Here is a 14,817-nt window from a genome sequence, read left to right on the forward strand (position 1 = left end):
TGTCCGTCAGCCGGACACAGCAGTGCGGGACAGCGTAGCCATTAGCTGATGTCCAGCAAAGCAGTTTCTCTAACACTGGGCACTTCCTGAATGTTTTTATTTTAATAAGATTTTTTCTCCAATTTTTAAGTAGTCGTATAATCTCCAAACGACAGTATTAAACAATTTTCCTTTCCAATGTGTGTTTTGCTAAGTTACTTGTCTTCTACTTCTGTGAACATGGTGAGGCCCTGACAGGCTTGGGCCAGCGGCTCTGGTGGCCCGCGCTGTGGCTGGGGGTGGGCGTTTCAGCCTCATGGTCCCTGCGCCTGGCCCCGGCCCCTGGTCCACTGTGGTGGCGTGTGGCTCCCTGCAGACACGGGGTCTCAGCTCTCACCCGGGCCCCACAGGGTGCCCCCAGTCCAGTGCGGCCGTCCACTCTGCTGTGAGTCCTTTGACGAGCGAGTCTGATGCTGACGTTGTCCGACTTAATCATTTTTACCCGAGGGCTTTGGTGCCTGAGCCCCTACATCACCGTCTGCAGGTGTTGCTCTTTGACTGGCATTTCAACCTGTCAGCATGCATATGGGGAGCCCTCCAGCGCCGCCTGCGCCCCCAGTGCCCCCCGCAGGCTGTCCAGCAGAGCCCTGGGCAGCCATGCCCTGGGCGCAGCAAACAACATCACCAAGGACACCCTGCGTGAGCTGCAGCCCTCCCTGAGCCGCAGGCCTGCAAATGGTGTTGTTTGCTCCTTTGCTTTTCCTGATTTTTAGCAGGAAACGGGGTTTCTCACTGAAAGCTCATAGCCAGTGATCCAACAGCTTCGCCCCAGAGTTTATCCCCCAAAATCCCAAAACTCTCCAAGTTAAAGGAACAGCGTCTCCGTGACCTCACGCACAGGCTGGTGCTGTGTCCCGGCCTAGCGGGGGCTCAGGCCCAGGCTGGGCGTCTCACATCAGGGATCCCGTGGCCGTCAGGCTGTGCCAGGGCAAGGTGGGCAGTGGAGGATCTGGACGCCCAAGGCAGTCACCCAAGCCGGCCACAGCCTGGGAAGGCCTGCTCAGCCCCCTCCACTCCCCTCTCCAGCCCCCTTCACCCCCGAGCTCTGGGCCAGGAGGCCCTGGGCGAGCGAGTGTGGCCAGGTTTGCGGAGGACACTGGTTGGTAGACGCCCCATCAAAGCCCCTGGGTCTGGAGGCTTCCGTGTGGTCTGGAATCTTTGCTTTCATGTGATTCAAAGGAGACTGTGTGCGCGTGTGGCTACACCTTCTACGTAGGCGCCCCCGCGGTCTCTGAGCTCAGCCCTGGGGTCTCTGGGCGCCGCGCTGTGGGGGCTCTCAGCTCAGGCCCCGGGGTCTCTGGGATCGGTGCTTGGGCCTCCGGGCGCAGGAGGTGGTGAGCACGGCCAGGCGCGCTCTGGCCGCACTTCTCACGCGGCGCCTTTCTCCGCAGGGGAGGAGAACGTCATCGCCGTCCCCCTGGGCAGCCGCAGCGTGCGCATCACCGTGAAGGGCCCCGCGCAGCTCTGTGAGTGGGTGTGGCCTGACCCTCGCTCCTGAGTTCCTCCAAGTTGATTTATCAAAAAAAAAAAGTGCGCGCGGGACGCCTGGGCCAGCGCCGGGCCCGGCCTGCTCTGAGGAGAGCGCTCACGGGCTGTCATTTCACATTTCAGTTTTCGAATCCAAAACCCTCCAGGGAAGCAGAGGCGAGCACACCTTCGACAGCGCCGGGGTTTTCGTCGTGGAGAACACCACCCTGGAGTTCCAGACGGGCCCCGAGCGGCAGGCCTTCCGGATCGCAGGCCCGCTGGCCGCCGACTTCATCTTCAAGGTAGGTGGGCCCGAGCTGGGGGCAGGTCTCCGTGCGGGTCTGGGAGGACGCCGGGTCCTCTCGTGGCGATGGTCACTCAGGGCCTCTGCACCAGCGCAACAAGGTCATCCTTTCCCTACTCTTTTTTTTACATTTTATTTATTTAAACAAGAACTGGGGTGCAGGCCAGAGGTGCCGGGGGTGAGAGGATCCACCAGAGACAGAGCGGGGAACTGAACAGGCAGACTGACTGAAACCCACTGCTGAGGGGAGCAGCGGGGAGACAGGAGAGGTCTGCTGCGCCCTGTGGGTAGCTCCCTGGCCAGCTAGATATCAAACTTGTGCTGTCGGGACTGGCAACGGCTTGATAGCACTGTCTTTAACCCCTGTGCCAGCAGGGAGGCCCTCCCTACTCTTAAAAAAGATGTATTTTCATAAATGGGCCATTCTTTAAAATTGCACATTTCCTTTTCTCCACTGAATTTCTTGCTGTGATTCCTGTTTTCCTAAGGGGCCTGTGTCCCTGAATGACCTTGGACACAGCTCTACCTCCGTGGTGTGGGGGGGCGGTTACTATTTTGCCTCTTCGGTGTGTGCATGCTGCCACCAGGTAGCAGTATCCAGGCTTTCCTCAAGTTCAGGCTTGAGAAGTCCCAGCCACGCTGGTCCTCCTGTTATAGGGCAGCCCTGATACAAAACAGGGTGCCTGGCTGTGGGTCCTCACCCGCGCGCTTAAAAGGACTTATCAATGCTCTACTGCAGGCACACACGAAAGGTTAATAAAAGGTTTGGTCACAAGGGAAGGGCAAGTGAGGAAATGTACAGCTCAGGGAGAAAAGTGGGAGATAAAGTCTCAAATGCGTCCTACCCGATCCGCCGATCTGGACTCCCAATGGCACTCTGAGAGCTGGCCGCGAGCCAGGAGCCACAAGCCAGGAGCCGCGAGCCAGGAGGCGAGCGAGAGAGCGAGAGCCCCCAAGGCCCACGTGTCTGGTTTTTATACCAACCCTGGCTGCTTAACTCCACCCTCAGGTCCCAGCCACCTTCCCCTTGGTGGTGACGGGATTTGTCTTTCCCAGTGTCTGGATGGCTTTGGTCTGGAGTGGGGGTGGGGGTGGAGCCCACAAAGCCTGTTTGGGGTTAGCTCAGGACATCCTCTCCCCCTAACACTCCTTCTTCCACATCATCATTTTTTCTGTCTGACAACTTTCAGGATTTTTCTTTATCCTCGTAGTCTCGACACCTGTTCAGCACCTTGATGCCTGCTTCCCAGCCAAGCTCTCCCCTTGGGGTCTTGGGGTCTCGCAGCTGCCGCCTCTCACCACCTCCCTCCCAGCCCCAGACCCCTGGGGGTGGGGCCTTCCCCAGCTGTGTGCTGGGACTCCCCTCAGGTCACTGGTTTATCAGGCTGGGTTGAGCTCCTTCCCCCACCCCCCGACTCCCCGCCCCAGCTCGCTCCCCGTGGGGCCCTGGCGCACAGGATCCGGTGGAGTGTCTGTCAGGTCTCTGCTTCGGGGCTTCAGAAGGTCATTTTGAAAGGTTCTGCTTCAAGTTGTATTAAAAATGTTAGAATTCCAACCACGCGCCACGTTGGAGACTAACCTAGATTAAGCCTCTGACCTGTTCTCCTGGGAATTAAAATTCAGTGTATGAAAAAGGATGGAAAACGGCTCCCACACAAAGTCCACTTACGTTTTGTGAACTCATTCCCGGGCACGGAATTATCTGGAACGACGGCTCCAGACTTCTGCGCCCATCGTGACAGATCTCAGTGAGCCGCGGGCCTGTGTGACCTCGCAGCTCTCTCCAGACCAGGTTTGTGGCAGCCAAGGACAGCGTGGTCCAGTTCTTCTTCTACCAGCCCATCAGCCACCAGTGGAGACAGACCGACTTCTTCCCCTGCACCGCGACGTGCGGCGGAGGTGAGCACGGCGGGGCGCACAGGCCAGGCTTCCAAGCTGGGCGCTGCTCGCCAGGCGCTCGGCCTGCATGAAGGCGCAGGTGGAGGTGCAGGCGGGCGGGCGTGGTGCTGACAGTGCCAGTGGCCTCCTCGGGCAGCAAAGGGACTCGGGGACGCCGGCTGCTTACAAACCCCTGCAGGTGCCTGTTCCGGGCCAAGCCCCGCCCCCGAGCCAGGTGGGCGTGGCCAGGGAGGAGGCGCCCAGCCAGAGCCCCATGGGCCCAGCCCGAGAAGCAAAGATTTACATTCTTACTAGGCAGAAAGCAAACCTCTGTTTCTTTTCATCCACTCCGTCTCTCACACACATTTGTCCAGAGAGCTGTCCCCAGCTGGACACGTGCGACGGGAGCCAGGCACCCCGCTCTGGGAGAGACATTTACGCGGAAGTCCGTTCTCCCATGGGGCGCCCGCGGACACACAGTCCATCCGCTGCCCACCCCGGGCCTGGGGTGCCTGGCCAGAGGCCTTCCCGCTGTAATGTGCTGGAGCAGGCGCAAGGCGGGCCTCGGGCTGCTTTGGGGGGCCCATTTCCGTACATGGTGGGATTTCAGCACATTTATTCACAATCTTGGAAGGTAATCTGCCTTATTTCCTTTGCTTTCAGTTTTCTGCCCTGCCATAAAGTTAAAGAGGAGAATTAGTTGTCTCTTCCCAAATCACAAGCACCTGCCGGCTCCCGGCGCCTGCGAGAAGTGTGTTCCGTTTAGAACAAGATCTTTCTTTGACTGGGGGAGCTGTAATCATCCTGTTCTTGTTCGGGGGGAAATGAAAACATACACATAAAACCCACAAGGAAAGCTCACGAAACTTAGTTATACTGTCATCAAATCTACATGATTTGTGTCAATGGCATTTTGGAGAGTTTTTGATCATCAGGAGAAAACAGGTTTGTCTGTCCCGCTGTGGCTGGGTGGACTCTTGGGTCCGGCCCCGTGGGACTCGGGGGGACTGTCTGGGTCGCCAGGGCCCTCTGAGGCCCTTGATGTCCTGGGGACACTGGCACCCGAGCAGCAATGTGTTGACTCCATCCGGATCTTCCTCCTGTGGTGTCGACCTGGTGTTTCTGAGGCCGCCAGCCCGCCCCTGTGCAGGAGGCCAGGACGGGAGCAGCTGCCTCGAGGCTTATGAAGTCCGATTCCTCCCGGCCGATGGCCCCGTGAATGTATGTTTAGACCTTTGGACCAGTTGACTGAGACTGCGGGTTTAGCTTTAGGCTTTTTTTTCCCCTTGAAGAGCTCATTCTGGCTTTGAAAAACCACTTTTTTTTTTTTTTTTGTGGGACCCTCGCCGGCGGCCAGGAAACGAACCGGCGCTGCAGAGGCTGCGGGCGGCCTCACAGCCCAGCACTCAACCGCTGCGCCACCAGGGGAGGCCCCCACCTTTTTTTTTTAACTAACACACATGCGGGTGGTGGCAGGAGACCCAAGTGGGTGACTTGGGAAGTAGACACACCACCCGGGTGGCGTTACATGCAGCGCCCCCTCCTAGAGCTGACAGCAGCGGGGAGGCCTCTCGCTTCTGCCCCGGCGCCACGTGGCCAGTGAGAACTTCCCCAGGTGACCAGGAGATGCCCTGAGACCCCCTCCCTCCCCCAGGCTACCAGCTCAACTCTGCGGAGTGTGTGGACGTCCGCCTGAAGAGGGTGGTCCCCGACCACTACTGCCACTACTACCCCGAGAACGTCAAGCCCAAGCCCAAGCTGAAGGAGTGCGGCATGGACCCCTGCCCAGCCAGGTGGGTGTCTCCGGGGCAGCCCACGGCCAGCGCTGGCTTGACATGCCCCCTGTAACCTGCATGTTGCTCTGGGCACTGCCCCGCCCTCACTTCTGAAGCGTCCACCTGACGGTCAGGATGGGCAGCATGCAAGGAAGTGCAGAGTTTTCACCCAAAGCGGAGAAGCAGCCACTGTCCCACGCAGTGTGCTGCCTGCCCCTGGCCCTGCCCCGAGCCCCGGCTTCCCTCTGGCTTCCCCACAGCCCGGCCTCGAGTGCCAGCCCCTTGCCCTGGGCAGGGGCAACAGGGCCTTCCGGGCCCCTCTCTGTCGCTCAGCTGCCCTATCCCATAACCCCAGGGGCCGCGGGGTTACCCGCGGAGACCACAGCAGAGGTCCGTCCTGCACAGTACAGTGGCTCGCCGAGCCGGCAGGACAGCGTGGTGATGCCGAGAACATAGTTCTCAGGAGGGCCTTGCGGGCAGGGGCGCAGACATCTCTCCAGACACAGGGACGCGCCTTCCTGGGTGCAGCGCGCACCGTTTCCCTTCCTCTCCCGCCGACTGTGTTTCTGTGCTGCTCTGGGGTGTCCTGAAGGTGAGGGCCATGGTGGCCACATTTTGGGGTGCATGTCAGGGCACGCTGCCTACCAAGTTTCTAGCGTGAAGGAGCTCTGGCCAGCGGCCAGGCCTCGGTCAGTGGCAGGCACGCGCACCTGGACACGGCCTGTTCTCACAGCGGTCTCCCTTGCAGCGACGGGTTTAAAGAGGTCATGCCCTACGACCACTTCCAGCCTCTGCCCCGGTGAGTCCCCACCACTGCGGCCACTCTGCCGTGTGTGGGGTGCAGGGATCGGGCTCTGCGGGGTGGCTGCGGGGGCAGGTGTTAGCCACAGAGGCTGAGGGAAACACGTCTACGCCACGTGAGAACCGTCCTCCCAGAGCGCGGGCCGGGCCTCTAGGGCTTTCCCAGGGCCGGGGGACGGGACCTGGGCGCAGCCAGGGCTCGAGCGTGAGGCTCAAATCGCAGAGACGTAAACGCCCCTGCCAGGTGCTGGCACGGCTTTCTGGATTTGGCTCCGAGTCTCCGGCCACATTCCCCAAGAGGCAGCCCGGAGTGTGCCCACGCTCGTGATTCCGCCCTCACAGGGTGCAGAGGAGGGGCCGGCCATGTCCCCCCACAGCACGGGGCAGGGCCGGGGAGCGCGCGGGGGAGGGCTCGTGTCCTGGCGCCCCCCGCGTCTGGCCATCCGCGACCTACCCGCGAGCCCACGCGCAGTGACCCCTGTGTCCCCCAGCTGGGAGCACAACCCCTGGACGGCGTGCTCGGCCTCCTGCGGGGGCGGCGTGCAGCGGCGCGGCTTCGTGTGCGTGGAGGAGTCGGTGCATGGCGAGGTGCTGCGCGCAGAGGAGTGGAAGTGCTCGTACGCGCCCAGGCCTGCGGCGCTGCAGGCCTGCAACCTGTTCGACTGCCCCAAGTGGGTGGCCATGGACTGGTCCCAGGTGAGGTCAGCGTCTGCGGCCAGGACGCCCGGGGTGGGGGGCTGCTCCCCTCCCAAAGAGCGCGGGAAGAGGGCGGCCGTCCGGACAGCTGCGGGCAGGGCAGCAGGGCCAGGCCCAGGGAACGGCGGGGTGGACAGAGCACCTGGAAGTCCCTGTGCCGGCAGGCTGGGCCGTGTCTGAGGCCGTGGGACGCCGAACAGCAGAGTCTCCCGAGGGCTCGCCCTGGGCGGCTGGGGTCCAAGTGGAATGGGGTGTGCGAGCGGGATGGGTGGTGCAAAACGCCTCAAGCTTGCAGAGGCCCTGATGGTCCAGATTAGCGAGCTCTGGAGTTGCTGGGAGCTGGAGGCTGAGGCAGGGCCACGCAAGAGCTGCGTTCAGGTGCATCCTTGGTCCAGGAGCGGCTACGAAGCTGCGTGTAATTGGGCCCTGAGGAGGGCCAGAGGCCACCCGCTGGTGGACACGGGACTGGGCCGTGGGAGAGCGGCATCCAAGGTCGGCCTGGCCCGATTTCTAAGGCCACGACCTCCGCCCCCGCAGACGGGAGCAGCGCCCGACAAGGTGAACCAGGCATGGGGCGTGGGCACGTAGTCCCGGCCGCTCATGTCCCGAGAGGGGGGCATGGGTGGCCCCCGCTGCTGTGGCTCCTTGCGTGACCGCTCCACACTCAGTGCGGACACACACCCCGGTCACCTGCGCTTCCACCCAGTGTCACGTGTGAGGGCGTAAAGCGCTCTCCCTCCTGCCCCAAAGAGCCCAGCAGTGGACACCCATGTGCCGTGACCGGTGGGGGCAGCTCAGGCCATGGGGGCTGCCGAGTCCCGTGCAAGGAGCCGGCGAAGGCGTCCGGAGGGAGCTGACGCCTGAAGACTGGCCCTGCGTCAGCCTGCGGGGAGGAGCCCCTTCTCACTGCCCTCCAGGGGCCCCGCGCCCGTGTCCCTGGCTGGTGCCGCCGCAGCCTGCTTGGCCCCAGGAGGCGGACCGGGTGCTGCAGTCGTATTTGTTCTCACTTCTTTAAAAAGCCTGGAGAATTGCATACCCGCCGCAGGTGCGTGGAGGTTGGCATCTAAAATTCGTTATCAAAAGTTTAAGTAAAATCAAAAAATGTCATTTTAAAACAAACGTTAGCAGCATTTTAAAAAACGTGTCCGGTCAGATGCCGCGGCCGCGGAGCTGCTTCTCTTGCTGTTTTTATGAAAAAAAAAAAAAAAAAAAAAAAATGAGCAAGCGCTTCCAATAATTTGGATATTTTGCATTTTTTCCCCTTGAACTCGCATTTTCAGTCCATTGTCCCCACAGGATTTTATCCTAACATAGTGTTCTCGTATGCCTTAAAATCTTTATTGATTACACAATTCTACTTTTCGCTTAAAAAAAAAACCTGTAGAGCAACGGAAAGTGATTTATTTTAACTTCCTGTGGCCGTAGGCTCGAAGTATTCAAAATGTTCCCCTGGATTAAGTTCTTACTAAATTTAACCTTAGTATGCAAGTGAGACAACACAGGGCTCACGTTCTGGTGACTCGTTATTCTACATGAAAAGATCTTTGCTTGAGGTCGGCCTGGGGAGGACAGAGGTGCATCTCCAGGATGAGCCGGTTCCCCAGCGCTGCAGCCTGTAAACACCGGGCAGCCTGTTTACATAAACAACAGGCTAAGATGGAAGGAATTTATTGGAACAAGACCGCTCGGTGCTTTGCACGCCCGAGGTTTATGCCAGAAGTATCTCGTGTCCAGCACCAGCAGGCGGCCTCACTGCGCACACGCCGCCTTCTCCAGCGCTCGGGAGTCAGCCACGCAGCCAGCCGCCCCCCTGAGCCTCCCACCGGCACCACCTCCCTGCCAGTGCCACCACAGTGCCAGCACTGCTCCCCGCCAGTGCCACCTCCCACCAGTGCCGCCTTCCACCAGTGCCACCTCCTGCCAGTGCCACCTCCCGCCAGCACCACCTCCTGCCAGCACTGCCTCCCACCTGCACCACCTCCCGCCTCCCGTCAGCACCATGCCACCACGCCGAGGACTGTTAGCCAGCGCCTCCTGGTCACCCTTCGTGCCTCTTCATACTTCTCCTTCTCAAACGTGGATTCCATCCCAGCGCTGACATGTACTGTCTTCGGGTGTGCTGGGCCCCTGGGGGGCGGCGGGCAGTGCCCACGCGGTCAGCTCCCGGCAGGTCGGGGCTCACTGCCCAGTGGATTCGCCTGCCACAGCCGTGTTGCCCTTTCTCTTGGGCAGTTTTTCTCTCTTGGCACCAACACAGGCAGCTTCCTGCCATCTCCCGTCTTCCGGATGCACATGGGGGTGGGGTGTGAGCCCGGTTCCCAGCCAGGCCTGGGCTCCCGCCGCAGGGGCCAGCCCAGTGCCTGCGGGCAGAGCATGGGCTATAGCGGGCCCTGGTGGGCACACTCTGGAGCCCTGCACCAAACCCTGTTTGAACAAAAGCGGACCAAAAAGCAAGGTCTTCCGCTGCCAGTGCACACACACCCGCTCACCACGTGTGCAGGTGGGATGGAAGGCCCCCGAGGTGTTCCTGCATGGAGCACCCCACCCAAGGCCTGGCTCCCCCGACGCAGAGAGGTCGCGCCCCGGAGTCACTGACAGCGCCAGCGGCATGACATGGGGGGGCAGCGGCGTGCTGCTGGGGCCCGGGTGCTAGCCTCGGGAACGCCAGACGCTGAGCCCCCTGTGGCCATTGGCCCTGTCTGACCAGCCAGTTTGGACGCGAGGCAGGGCCCGCTCACAGGGCAGGACCGTCCTCTCGCTGTGGACCTCTCTGCGGATAGCCCGGACGCCTGCAGGGGGTGCAGAGAGGTCGTCCATGTCTGAGTCGCGCCTGAGAACTGCGAGAGGCTTCACACTTGGCAGGAAGACCTCAGGCCTCTCCATCTCTCTGTGCCGCGACCGCGTCTGCCAAACCCTCCAGCGGGCACTGGGGCCCGAAGCCCAGAATGTGCAGCACAGCAGCCCCCCTCCGCCGTCCTGCCCGCGGGACTCGGGTCCTGGGTCGCTGCCCCGTGGGTCGGGTCTGTGCTGGGCAGGGTGCCGGGGCGACGTCACTGCTCTCTCCCTCCAGTGCACGGTGACCTGCGGCCGCGGCCTGCGCTACAGGGTGGTCCTCTGCATCAGCCACCGCGGGGAGCACGTGGGAGGCTGCAGCCCGCAGCTGAAGATGCACATCAAGGAGGAGTGCGTGGTGCCCGTGCCCTGCCACAGGCCCCGGGGTGAGTCGGGGGGCCCTGCCCCGGGCCCTGGGGTGAGTCGGGGGCCCTGCCCCAGACCCCGACGTGAGTCAGGGGGCCCTGCCACAGGCCCCGGTGTGAGTCGGGGGGCCGTGCCCTGCCCCAGGCCTGGGGGGAGTGCGTGGTGCACTGTCTGGGCTTGGGGGGCATAAAATGGTTTGAGGCCGTCCTGCCTTGTAGAAGGGAGTGGAAAAGCGGGAGCATGGGGAGAAGCGGGGCGCAGAGAGGACGCCTGTGAGGTGCCTGGTTGTCTGTTCTCGACGCATCTTGCACTTTTTCAGATTAAACGAAGCGAGGCAAGCGCCAGGGGGGTTTGCTTTTCAGCGAGTGCTTTGCTCGCCGAGCTGCTGTCTGTCCCTGTGACTCGGCCTGGAGCCATCAGGGGTCTCTGCGGAGAAGGCCCCAGTGAGGCCCATTCTGTCTGAGGGGGTCTGTGCCCAGGAGGTCGGGACTGTCCGCCCCCCGCCTGCCCCTGGCCTGCCCTGCGGTTGACTTTCTCCAAGTGGCCGGCTTGTCCATGCCCCCGGCAGCCGCACCCTGGCCACGCTGCCCCTCGGGGCTGCTGTTGACCCTTCCCTGGCGTGTGCGTTTCCCCCGGGGGTGGGGAGTGTCAGGCACGTCAGCACCCTCGTGGGGTGAGACCCTGGTCCCCAGGCCAGACCCGAGGGCCCTGCCCACTCCCGTTGCTCTGCTGTCCCGCGGGGGAGGCGAGGGGACACCCCAGCAGACATCCTAACGTCCCTCCCTACGTGCCCACGTCCTTCATGAGGCATCTCCACCCTCAGGACATGTAGCTGCCGCCCGGCAGTGGACAGAGGGCCGGGGGCTGCTTGGGACCCGAGGGAGGACAGCAGGCAGCCCCGTAACTGACCACGCGACCACCGTGTGGGTGGTGATGTCCCCCCGGGGATGCCGGGCACACCGCACCCCCCACTCCTCCCCTGCTCTCGGGCCGCCCCTGCTCCCTCTCAGGGCGGTGACTCTCCAATGCCGCCGCGCTGCTCCCCTCCTCCCTCCCAGCTGCCTCGTGCTCCCCTCACCCCGGGTAGCGTTGGGGCCGCCAGGCAGCGTCCAGCCCTGAGAGCTGGTCACCAGCCCCTCAACAGCCACGTCAGGCAGAGCTGAGTGAGCCACAGGCCCCGCCCGCAGCCTTCCAGACCCTGTCACTTGCTTTTCTCTGTGAATTTCTTCAGAAAAGAGGCAAAAAGAATTTGTGGCAGAAGCGAGCAGGTTGGGAATCCATCACAAACTGCGGGGACTGGAGCGGGTCTAAACAGGCGTCTCCCGCGGGCTTGGACAGCGAGTGCAGCTGTGTCACGGGTCACCTGGGCTGCGTTTTGATAATGTGTCTCTTAATAACCTGTGACCAGCACTTTGGTTCCATCCAGAGCCACTGGAGGACGCAGCGTGTGGTGGAGGCATGGCCACCCCTGCGGGCCCCAGCAGACAGCAGGCCCAGCCTCTGGCGGTGGCCATGACGGGGCTTGTTGTTTTATGCGTTTTTTCGCTTAGAAAAAAGCCCCGTGGAAGCTGAACCACCTTGGCTGAAGCAGGCTCAAGAGCTCGGCGAGCCCAGAGCAGCCACGGAGGACCCGACGTGAGTCCGGCCTCGGGCAGGGGCGGCTGGGCTGGGGGCGCGGGTGTGGGCGACTGTGCTCTCTGGGGTCCAGGCAGTGTTTTGTTCCCCACGACCTGGGTCTGAGGCTCTGGGAGGCGGGGCTGGCTGGAAGGCGTCTCGACCTCACCGTCTGGCAGCCCCGCTTCGGGTCGCGCCCCGTTACTTCCATACCCTGTGGGTCGTTACTGTTAAGAACTCGGGATCTAGACTGCCAGGGAGGGTCTGACCAGGGACTGTCCCAGCATCATGGGTGTGATGACAGCCCGGGGCTGTCACAGGCAGCCTCTGAGAAGCCGTTAAAGCTGCGGGCGCGGGGGGGGGGGGGGGGGGGGGGCTGGGCCATCCCAGGAGAACCCCAGGCTGCTCGGCCCTTGGGGCCGCATGACCGCGGCAGGTCTCCAAACCCGCACCTCATTATCCTCGCCTGTCGAGGAACAGCACGGCCTGACCTCCCCAAGGCCCAGCTTGAACCCCGGTGACTTCTCTCCACAGGGGTCGGGCTTCTAGCTCACCCTGTCTCGCGCTGGGCTGTCTTGGACACGTGCCCTCGGCAGTGAGCCAGCGTGAGCGGTGTTACTCTCCAGGTATTATTTTCTTTTCAATAGTTTTGGTAAACAGTGGGGACTAGAATAGATTCTAGGGAGTAGATTCAACTCCCTCTTTGATGCATGAAAGTTTTCTTCTATTATATTTACATCTTTTTTCTATTCTTCAAAGTTCACCAACTATCTGTTTTGAATGTCTTCTGTTTTCAACATCCGATTTCATCCTCCATATCTTTATCTTATTTTCTCTGTTTTATAAACTCTTCAAGCAAAAGCATTTGCTTTCTTCATCACTAAATGCTCATTTGGATTTTCTTTTTCTGTTACAGAAACATACTTGGCTTTATTTCATGTTTTTCTTTTTTTAATTAATCTAAATTTTTTAAAATTTAACTTTTCACGCCTACCTTTTATCTTTTAATTATAGTATTTATTATTATTAAGGTTTCGGTAGTTGCTCTAACATATCCTTCTGTTTCTGACAATAAGTATTTTCTGAAATACGCTTGTCCTCCACTAATACACGTGACATTCTTCTTCCTTTATGTTGAAGAATTATTTTATCAATTAGAGATTGGAGTTTTGTTTGTTCATTCATTCTTCAAAGGGAAAAACTCATTAATGTCCCCAAACAATATTGCTAATTTCTCTGGACCCTTTCTTGTTATCTTGGATGATCTTAAAACGTTCCTCTCACCTCCAGTGCTGCTGCACTCACATAACATAATTGCAGAACCCACCGTGACACATTCTCGGGGCAGCTTTGTCACGTGTGCCGTGGGACTCCTAATAGTACTTCCTGACAAGGTGGTGTCATGCCCGAGAGGTGACATTTATGTGAAATACTAGACTCGCGCCTCGTAGGAGTTGCAGCGCGATGGGTGTCAGCTGTCTCTGTCCTCATCTCACTGCACTCATTGACCTTTTGCCCCATGACATCATCACACTTGATCTTCGTGTCACCCCACTGGGTAGGTGCTGTCATTGTTCCTAATTTACAGAAAAGGATTGCCCTTGTAGTTGAAGAGCAATTTGACAGCCACGGTGCTCTTGCGATCCAGAGCCTCTCCCCCAGTCCATCACTCCCTCTCTCTGGCTTTGCCTGCTGTGTGAGTCTGAGGCCCGCTTGGCTCTGTGTTCTTGCAGGCGACTTGCTTTGTGCCTAGATAATGCCTGGCTAATTCTTCATCCTCAAAGGCCCAGTTTCTCGACCAGGTGTAGGTGCTTCTGTAACTACTGTAACTGATCTCCATAAACTTGTTAAATGGCAGGAGGGCTGCCTCCCAGCTCTGCAGCACGGCTGCTGCGGCCACTGTCCTCAGCGGCCCAGGCTGGGATTCACTTCCAGGCTCATTCAGGGGCTTGCAGAGTCCAGGTCCCTGCAGCTGCACAACCAAAACCTCCATTTCCTGTGCTGTGGCCGGGCAATGCTCCCAGAGGCCACACGTTCCTGCGCCCCACCCTCCGTCCCAAGCCAGCACCGTGGCAGCTCCTCGGGCTGCCCTCCCAACTCCTTCCCTGCTGCATCTCCGCGGCTCCAGCAGGGAGGTTTCTGTCTCCAAGGACTGCGTGCAGCGGGTCAGTCCATAGGGGTCTCATGGCCGTGGTCTGTGCCCCTCTTCACGTCTGCCGCGCTCCTTGGCCACAAGGTGTCACATGTCCCCGCGTTCCGGGCCTGTGTGTGGGTGCCCAGGGCAGCCTGCAATGCGAGGTGCTTGTATTGATCATTTTAAATCACTTTCTCCTAGAAGACAGTGCCCTTTCCAAAGTGTGTGTTCGGCACATTTTCCCATATTTTACTCTGGACACTTTGTCACGTATGGTGACCTCTGCTTGAAGAGTCCAGTTTTCTTCCCTTGTGGATATTTAGATTCTCTCGGGTGCACGTCTCTCTAAAGCTGCATGCTCAGCAGCCGGTCTTAGAGAGTTTACATCCAATGAGATGAGAGCGCACACCCGTCAGGGGAGGTCAGCCCACCCCACCCCCGCCCCGCAGCCCCTCCCCTACCTCTCCGCTGCTCTGTCCGGCAGCACTGCATCCACCTCCGGTCGCGCCTCGGCGTCCACGCTGGCTGTGCAGGCGTGTCTCTCCCGCTTTGGTGTGTGCGGTCTCCTTCCTGGCGCCGCCTCCCTCTGGTTCTCCCTTGAGTCCATCCTGTCCTGCTAGTCCTCACACTGGGGACACTCGTCCCCGTCCAGGCTTCTCCCGGCATGCTCCTCGCTGCTACCCTGCAGCACTGCTCCTTTCTTCCCTCCAAAAACATCACAGGGCGGGGGAGGGGGGTGTAGGGGGGACAAAGCACAGCAGGCCCAGGACTGCGTGGGCGCTGTAAGGCCTTTTCTCTGAGTAAGCAGCAGCGCACCGAGAACGCGATGTGGGCTCCGCGTGCCTCTCCCTCCCTGCCTCTCCCTCCCCGAATCACGGCTAACTCGGGAGCCCTGACGTCTGCTAGAGCTG

At 60.3% G+C, this 14,817-nt stretch overlaps 1 protein-coding gene across 1 annotated transcript in view; it reads left to right on the forward strand.

Annotated features, from left to right (window-relative positions):
• The window catches only part of ADAMTSL3 (ADAMTS like 3), a 71,268-nt gene that overhangs the window by 31,458 nt on the left and 24,993 nt on the right, over positions 1 to 14,817 (forward strand). Inside the window, exons 7-14 of the mRNA XM_037509960.2 lie at positions 1,431 to 1,505; positions 1,651 to 1,808; positions 3,598 to 3,709; positions 5,343 to 5,481; positions 6,212 to 6,262; positions 6,756 to 6,960; positions 10,031 to 10,178; positions 11,709 to 11,793. Of these exons, the coding sequence (XP_037365857.2) occupies positions 1,431 to 1,505; positions 1,651 to 1,808; positions 3,598 to 3,709; positions 5,343 to 5,481; positions 6,212 to 6,262; positions 6,756 to 6,960; positions 10,031 to 10,178; positions 11,709 to 11,793 (973 nt within the window). The remainder of the gene's footprint in view (positions 1 to 1,430; positions 1,506 to 1,650; positions 1,809 to 3,597; positions 3,710 to 5,342; positions 5,482 to 6,211; positions 6,263 to 6,755; positions 6,961 to 10,030; positions 10,179 to 11,708; positions 11,794 to 14,817) is intronic.

Source organism: Talpa occidentalis, unplaced genomic scaffold (genome assembly GCF_014898055.3).
Source record: "Talpa occidentalis isolate TD23 unplaced genomic scaffold, MPIMG_talOcc4v2.1 talOcc4.14, whole genome shotgun sequence".
Classification (NCBI taxonomy): domain Eukaryota; kingdom Metazoa; phylum Chordata; class Mammalia; order Eulipotyphla; family Talpidae; genus Talpa; species Talpa occidentalis.